This window comes from Vigna unguiculata, chromosome 11, assembly GCF_037176805.1.
Source record: "Vigna unguiculata cultivar grain cowpea cultivar isolate G323 ecotype 2 chromosome 11, ASM3717680v1, whole genome shotgun sequence".
Lineage (NCBI taxonomy): Eukaryota > Viridiplantae > Streptophyta > Magnoliopsida > Fabales > Fabaceae > Vigna > Vigna unguiculata.
This window is the reverse complement of record NC_140802.1, coordinates 1,648,169-1,657,124: the sequence shown is the minus strand read 5'-3', so window position 1 is coordinate 1,657,124 and position 8,956 is coordinate 1,648,169. Positions and strand designations below refer to the sequence as shown.

Here is an 8,956-nt window from a genome sequence, read left to right as displayed (position 1 = left end):
AATTGAATAAATTTGTTATTATTTTATTTTCTTATATCTATAATTTGCATAATTGTCAATAAATGTCAACAATAGGCATAGTAAGAATTGAGTAAATTTACTAATATATATATATTTTTACATTTATAATAGTCTCATCTGAATATTTATTTATAGATAATATATTAATTTTTAAGACATGTAATTTAATATTTATTATTTGTGAGGGTTTTTAGCATAAAAAAAGGAAAGATTTTTTTTGGAGTGCTTCGATTTGACTCCACAATTAACACAATTGACCACTGTCCTCACTCTGCCATCATTGGCGCACGAGTCACTCTCTCATTGGCGGATTCCAAACCCATTTTCATTCTTCTTCAATCTTCGAATCAAGTCCACCCTTACCGGTAACCGGTTTAGCCCTTCCCCTCTCCCTCCCACTTTCTCCCACCTCCACTTTCCCTCCCACCGACCATCCCGGTTTCCCGAAACCCCCTCTCCAGAGACTTCATTTGGACTTGCATTTGGCGTGCATTTCACCACCATTTCACTTCCCTCTCAGATAAATTCACCCTTAATTTCCCCGCATTTCATTTCCATTTCAATTTCTCTCTTCTGTTCCTTCTAGACGTTACCTTCTCTCCCTCTACACACACAACATTCACACGCACTTTCTCTCTCTCTTCTTTACTCTCTCATGTTCCCTCAGTTCCATCGATGGAGAGTGAAGCCTTGAACTTTTTCCCACTCTCTCAGATCTCGCCATTTCTTCATTCTTCGCTCTTTTTCACTTCGCATTTGCTCATTCTTTCGCTTTCTAAACTTGATCGTCAAGGTGAATTTCTCTCTCCCTTCAGCTCACATTTTTATTTTTTTTCCTTCTATTTTCTCTCGATTTTAGTTCTTTGTTGGGGTTTTCATTTTCGTTTACCAGATGATGAATTTGCTCGATCAAAGAGTGATTTTTAATCTTAGCTGGAATGATTTTTGTTTTATGTTCGTTCTATTTTTTTTCTTCTGCAATTGTGTTGATGTTAGGTTTTATGTTTGCATCAGATCTGTGTTGTGAGTGTGTTTCATTACATCTAAATTATGCATTTTTATATTTTATTGTTATTTTCAGCTGCAACAAGAATATTTCATCTCTTGTTGGGCTACTCTTGTGATTTGTTTTAATTATTTAAGTGATGTTATTGATTGTGTATATTCTCTAACTAAGCATGATGTCTGCCTTGTTTGTTGTGAGAATCTATAATAAGCTTGTGTGTCAATTTCTTATATGCTAAATTTGATTTTTGTTTTTTTCTAATCCTTGATTTATTGATTTATTTTGTGATTGTTATGTCCAGTTAATTGAAGGCATGTAAAAGTGGTCCAGAGAAATCAAAATCTGTTCCAAGTTCTTCTTTCTTTAGGTGTAAAATCCATACGACTAACTTCTTCAGAGAAATGAAAACGCTAACAGTTAACACCGAAGATTCTTTTTCCAGTCTGCTAGAGCTTGCCTCTAACAACGATATTGAAGGTTTTAAGGTTCTTTTAGAGAAGGATCCTTCTGCGATCAACGAGGTTGGATTCTGGTATGGACGTCAAAACGGATCGAAGCAAATTGTTCTTGAGCATCGCACTCCTTTGATGGTTGCTGCTACTTACGGTAGCAATGATGTTCTCAAGCTTATTCTGATGTGCCCTGAGGCTGATGTGAATTTCGCTTGTGGAGCTAATAAAACTACTGCCCTTCACTGTGCTGCTTCTGGTGGGTCTGCCAATGCTGTTGAAACTGTGAAGATGCTTTTATCCGCAGGTGCTGATGCGAGTTGCATGGATGCCTATGGAAATCGCCCGGTAGATGTGATTGTTGTCCCTCCTAAGCTGCAAGAAATGAAACCTGTGCTTGAGGAGCTTTTATCAGACAGTGCTTCGGATGGGTCTATTGGTGGGTCCATTGGTGAATTCTCTGTTCCTGTGTCTGTTAATTCATCCAGCCCTGGTTCCCCCAATAATGGTTTACCATACTCTCCGTCAGAATCGCCACCATCTCCGGTGGTAGCAAAGTTTGCTGAAGCAGCTATTGGGTCTTTGTCAGAGAAGAAGGAGTATCCCATAGATCCATCTCTGCCTGATATAAAGAACAGCATATACGCCACCGACGAGTTTCGGATGTTTTCCTTCAAGGTTAGGCCTTGTTCCCGGGCCTACTCTCATGATTGGACGGAGTGCCCATTTGTTCACCCCGGAGAGAACGCAAGGAGGAGAGACCCTAGGAAGTTTCATTACAGCTGTGTGCCGTGCCCTGATTTTAGGAAAGGGGCTTGTAGGCGAGGAGACATGTGTGAATATGCTCATGGGGTGTTTGAGTGCTGGCTTCACCCGGCTCAGTATCGGACACGGCTTTGCAAAGATGGCACTAGTTGCAATCGTAGGGTGTGTTTTTTTGCTCACACAGCAGAGGAGCTGCGTCCACTGTATGTGTCCACTGGATCTGCTGTTCCTTCGCCACGATCATCGGCCTCGGCTCCTAATGTCATAGACATGGCTGCTGCGATGAGCCTTTTACCGGGTTCGCCGTCGTCGGTCTCTTCCATGTCGCCATCTCACTTTGGGCAACCGATGTCCCCATCTGCTAATGGCATGTCACTTTCCTCTGGTGCTTGGGCACAGCCAAACGTGCCAGCTCTTCATTTACCAGGAAGCAATCTTCAATCTAGCCGATTGAGGTCTTCCCTTAGTGCACGAGACATTCCACCAGAAGACTTGAATGGAATGCTTGATCTTGATGGCCATCAGCACCCTTTGAATGACTTGAGCTGTTACTTACAGCCTCGCCCCGGTGCTGGTTCTGTGAGTCGATCTGGTCGGTCCAAGACCCTAACTCCAGCAAATCTGGAAGAGTTATTTTCTGCTGAAATTTCATCGTCTCCCCGTTATTCGGATCCAGCAGCGGCATCTGTGTTTTCCCCAACCCACAAATCAGCTGTTCTCAATCAGTTTCAACAGATACAGAGCATGTTATCACCAATTAATACTAATTTGCTTTCTCCTAAGAGTGTTGACCATCCTCTTTTACAGGCCTCCTTTGGTGTCTCTCCGTCTGGAAGGATGTCACCAAGAAGTGTGGAACCAATCTCACCTATGAGCGCACGCATGTCTGCGTTTGCTCAGCGTGAGAAACAGCAGCAGCAGCAGCAGCTACAGCTGCGAAATGTCAGTTCAAGGGACCTTGGTGCCAACAGTCCTGCCTCAATTGTTGGCTCTCCTGTAAACGCTTGGTCCAAGTGGGGATCTCCTAATGGAAAAGCTGATTGGTCAGTAAATGGTGACGAGCTTGGTAATCAGATGCGAAGGTCATCCTCATTCGAGCTTAAGCATAATGGCGAAGAGCCTGATCTATCATGGGTCCAGTCACTGGTGAGGGAATCCCCACCTGAGATGATGAAAGAGAAGTTTGCTTCTCCTCTGCCCACAGCGCCATCAGCGGATGGACCAAATTCTAATTCCCAAATTGAATCCATTGATCATTCCGTTTTAGGAGCCTGGCTTGAGCAAATGCAACTGGATCAGCTTGTAGTCTAGTAAAATTGACCCCTTTACATTATCATCTTGTTGAGATAGGTATTTAATTTTCGTAAGGTACATATTCTTTTGGTGAAATTTTTTGGGAAGACGACAAGGAGAGGAGCAATTGTAGTAAAGGAGGTGGGTTGGCTGCAAAGTTACCTGAAGGATATTCTATTTTTTCTCTTTTTTTTTCTTTAATAATTGTCATTCATTATTTTACTACAGAGCCTCAGGAGAGAACCGAAGAAGTTCTCTCTTGGGGCTTATATTCCATAGGAGAGAAATCCTGTCGAGGTTATCTATTTTTCTTCCAAAACGGCCATTGTCACAGGATTCTTCCCTTTTCCCTTTTAATCAAGTTCTGAGTTCACCATCTTGCAAGCTAAATGGTTTGTAATGCAACAAAAACCACTAGCATGCTCATTGTTTACAAGTTTTTTCTGAAAGTTCACCAAGTTAAAGTCAAGTCAGTGATTTGCTGTTGCCAAAGAACAAGGTGTTGGTCTGTAATGGAATAATTAGATATGATCTGCACTGTTGAATATTTACAACCTTGAATTGTACTGTGTATCATTTTATTTTAAAATCAAATGCAATGTTTCCTTTATCCTATCTCTTATCATTTTGTACCCACTTACATTAAATTTGTGCAACTACCCATGCTTTGATTGCATCCTATTCCCTGCAAAGTGTCTTAAATGATTATGTGGTTACGTGGAATGATTCTGTGGTCCTGCTCTGAAAACTTGAGATCATCTTTTAACTGTGAAGAAGCCACTGAAGGAATAACTTTTTGGCTTTTTGTGCTGTTTGAATGATAAAATTCAAGATCTGGGGATAGTGTTAATTATGTTGCTTGGCAACACTGCAGAAAGTGGACTCTAGTGTTATGAAAGTGGTAGTTGGGGTTTTTTATTGGGTGATTCTTCTGTGCCCCAACTGATAGTTGGTGTTTATGGTTGCACCTAATTCATGACCTGTTGTCACAAATATATGCATAGTTTTTAGTTTATCAAACTTCATATGCCAAATTGTTGAATAAAAACATTGAATCTATCACCTCTTCATTAAGCCACTCCCACGTATGCAGAAATTGTGTAACCTATCAGCACTCACTGTAACTGAGCAAACCACTCCATTCCTGCTACTTTGCAATCAATCATTTTAAGGTTACTCTGTCAATTAGGAAAAGGACAATAATACATAATACATTATAATTGAAATTTATGAGAAATATTTTAGAAAATATTAACATTTTTTCAGTTCTTAAATAGTTTGGAATCTAAAACATCTAGAATTTGGTGTTTAGATTTTGTTATGGACTAAAATTTTTGGAGAGAAGAAAGATAGGATGATTAGTGGGTGAGAGGAGTGTTTAAAATTTCTCCACTTTTTTCTGTCAAAGATATGAAAAACTTGGAAATATTTTTAATAGGATGTTACAGTCATAAATTTGATTTAATTACTGTTAATTTGAATTAAATATTTTGTAAATATAATTATCTTTTTCGTTAAAGATCATTTTGGCCTCTCCTTTGACACATATCTTTAAACGAATCAAATTCAAGGAATTTAAAAGAGGATAGCATATATTAAGAATATATGAATGGACTTTAATTATTTGATTTTTTTAATTATCATATTTTTTCATTCTTCAAAAATCAAATGGGACCCTCTTCTTTTATCTTTTCTTTCATCAATTTTTCTAACTATTTTTTTTCTGCCGAATTTTCTTTTGTTATTGGTAATACAACAAATCGAGAGAGAAAAAGAGTCTTCTTAACAAATATAATTAGTAAAATTTTTATACACGTAATGTTTTGTAATTCTGAGTGAGAGGATCCTGAAATCTAAATTCAAATCCCTCTTAAATTTTAATGAAATGAAAAAATGTGAATTTAAATTTTACATTAGAGCACTGCACCGTCTAATTGTGTTAACTAATTCTAAGAAACATAGCTTAACCTGCATAACTGTATATAATGTATTTATTGTAGAGCAATTGTTTACATAAACAACTTTAGTTAATATAGAGATCTAACTTTGATTAAAAAAATTAGGTTTCTATCTCGATTAAAAGATTTCATCAAAATTATAGAATATAAATAGATATAAATTTTGTATTATTCTATTAGAATGAGTAAAAAAGATAAAGTCAATTACCTAAACTTAATAAAAATGAGTCATTATGTAAAAGAGAACAAAAGTGTTTATGTATGAAGATCGTTTTAATATATTTATTTATTTTCAATCCCAACAATTATTTTAGTTTTGGTCTGTAAAAAAGGTGAGTTTTTTACTGATCTCTTTCGGCTAGAAATGAAAAAGCCTTGACCAAAGTTTAAGAAAGTGTGTGAAAAGAAAATGCAGCATGTGGACTTTTGATGACACGTGCTTTTATTTTCTTTCCACGATGAGTGATATCATGTGCACTCTGCAACTTTATCCAACCAAATCTCATGCTTCTGACTTTCGAGGGCCAAAACAAAAAAAAGTAAAAAAAGGAAATAATAGTACCAAATAATAAATAAAATAAAATAAAAATCATGACCTACACTTCATTACTCTACAAAACAAAGTATTTGCATAGTGTGAACAATGTTCATAATAATGGAGAATATTTGTGGTAGGGTAAGCGTGGAATAGGAATGATTTGGCCTCACTAAATATTATTGTTTGTATTTTTCTATTTTAAGAAAACAAAAAATTAAAAGAAATAAGAAAATATACTAAAGTACGAGTCATATGTATAAATTTGTTTATTCGATGTTAATTCTAGAATTAATATAAAAAATCTATTTTAACTATCATAAAAAGAGTTTGTAATCACTGAATCAAGATGATTAGATAGACTTGAGCTGATATGGTCCAACCAAATGTAAGTGTGAATTTGTATGGTTCTGGTTTGGTCGATTAGGTTTTTGACAATCAGATGGTAAATCATCACAGGCAAATATATAAGCTTGAAAATTGTATTAGTACAAAGCAACCAATTAATCATGTTTAAGTATGACTGGGTCATGATGTAGGTCAATCATAATCAAAAGTCCATGACAAAAACTATAAATAAGAGTGGTTGGTAAGGTAGATAGGTTATATTGATTATTATATTTAATTTTCCAATAACCGGATCATTATTGACTTGATCATTGAAGTGTCTTTTGTATGTATATCCAAGCGATGCTACTACTGCTCAGCAGAAGAGACGATCAAGAGAAGGAATGATTGACCGAAAAACAAGATGTTAAAGGATCTTCATTGACCCTGCAGAATAGAGTTACATTAAAGATCATAGTATTAAGTATAAATTCAATAAAAAAAAGATATTTTATGTTTCATTGATTATCTAATTATATGTGACATTTTTATGTCACTTTTGTCTACAATAGTAACTATCCTAACATAAATAATTGAAATCAAGGTTATCAAATTCGAGAGTCTACATAAAGTAGTATGAGAGATTTGTACTCGACTCGTAAGCTTGTAAGAGTCTATTTCATAAGGAAAAAAAATGTATATAATACCATACCAATTCAAAATTTCATCACCACAACTAATGGAAATAGTAAACAATAATTCAATAATTCTAAAATAAGTTAGTTCATCACACAAAATAAGTTAGCACATAAGTTTAAACAACCACAATTACTATAAAGCAGTCTCAATCAATTAAAAATGAAAAAAATTGATCTTTTAGAAAACAGAAATAAAAAAAATAATTTACATAAAAAAATTAAGAAATAAGAGGCGTTTAAATAATTTAAAACAGAAATAATAAAAATAATTTAAATAATTCACAATATATATATATAACATTACGTGAAGGGAGAAAGAAGAGAGTGAGTTAGTGAGCTTAAACAAGAGAAAAGAAAGTGGACTCACGAATGAAACAAAGCACTGGCTGAAAGACTGTGACGTGACCGAAGTTGGTTAGGCGATGATGGAATAACGTTCAGACAATGACAAAATGCGAAATAGAGGTTAGCATTGGATTTGCGAAACTAGTGGTGAACTGAAAAACACATTTTCACATTCTCTTTTGTTTCGTTCTTCGTTCTTGAATTAGGGTTATTGGATCTAGGATTTTGCTTCTAGATCTATGATTTCTTTTAGATTTTAGATATGGGTTTTTGGGGTTTTCATTTGGATTAAAATTCGAAAACTAACGATAAATTTTATCTTTTTCTAAATAGATGAGTAGTAATAAATTTATATTAGAAAAATTTATAATAATGAGTAAAATAATTGATTATTTCTTTTTCAAGAGAAAAACTTGTGACTTGTGATGGACATGAAAAAAATTCATCTACCTCAATCAAATCTTAAGAATTTCATGTGAATTTAATAATTAAAGATAATGAAAAGTAATTTTCTAAGTTTTTTATAATTAGATAAAATAAATTTTAAAAAAAATAATAATTTGGCACCTTTGAATCTTTTGTCTAAGATTCGCCTCTGTTTGTAATGTAAAAGATGTTGAGCGTAACAAACTATAATGTTTATTAAGATGTAGTCAAAAAGTCTTTCACCTTACTTGATTAATAATTCAACTTAAATTTTGTAAATTGGTATCTAAATTAGTCACTATAGTAACTAATAACTTTTTGTCACTAAAATTGGTTGCTAATGAGATACTTTTGGTCACCACGAAGCCAACGGCAAATTTGAGTGGCAGGGGTGAGCAATGACAATGTTTGTGTTAGGTAGATGATGACCTCACATGTTGAAAATGGATGAAAGTGCTGAAAATCGAGAATCATGGATGGGTGCCCTAACAAAGTGAAGAAGATGAAATGGAGAATTAATTTCATTTTTTAAATTAAATAATTTGCTACATGGTACTCCATATGCCACCTAAAAGAAAAACTTATGCCATTAGCTATTCAAGACTAATTCAATGAATTTCAAAAGGATAGAGAACTAATTAGTACAAATTTTGAAAGAGTAATTAAAACCAAAACCACTTAATAGTTTAAGGCCCAAAAACATAATTAACTCAAATTTTATTTAGGACAATGATATTTTTACAATTAAATTTTGATAACATTCTTTTACAACATGAGATGACATATTCTAAGTGCTTTTGGAATATAGAAAAAATAAAAAAATAAAAAATGAGAAATCACTAAGAAGATGTCACCTCAATTGTAATAGAAAGTTGTCAAAATTTAGTTGTTAAAAAAATATTTTCCTTTTATTTATGCATGCTGATCCACATGCTTGTAAACTAATCATCATATAGAGTGAGCCAAAAAAATTAGACTGGGATTCTTATGTGGGACAAGTCAACCTCAAATACAGGATGGACCAAACCAAGACGAAAATGTGTATTTTTTTCTTTGATTTAGAAGAAAGAAATAACAAGAACAAAAATAGAGAATAAATAAGTTGGAAAAACTAGATACAAAATAAAATTGAA

General features: G+C 34.4%; 1 protein-coding gene across 1 annotated transcript; it reads left to right on the top strand.

Annotated features, from left to right (window-relative positions):
* Window positions 1-567: 567 nt before the first annotated feature.
* Window positions 568-4,149, top strand: LOC114168703 (zinc finger CCCH domain-containing protein 30-like). The gene is made up of 2 exons (XM_028053611.2): window positions 568-814; window positions 1,329-4,149. Exon 2 carries the CDS (start codon window positions 1,429-1,431, stop codon window positions 3,550-3,552), a length of 2,124 nt encoding a protein of 707 aa, XP_027909412.2. The 5' UTR covers window positions 568-814; window positions 1,329-1,428; the 3' UTR covers window positions 3,553-4,149.
* The last annotated feature ends 4,807 nt before the right edge of the window (window positions 4,150-8,956 follow it).

What these genes read in the sequence shown, in the direction of transcription:
- LOC114168703 (XM_028053611.2), top strand. Translation starts at nt 1,429, where the DNA reads ATGAAAACGCTAACAGTTAACACCGAAGATTCTTTTTCCAGTCTGCTA.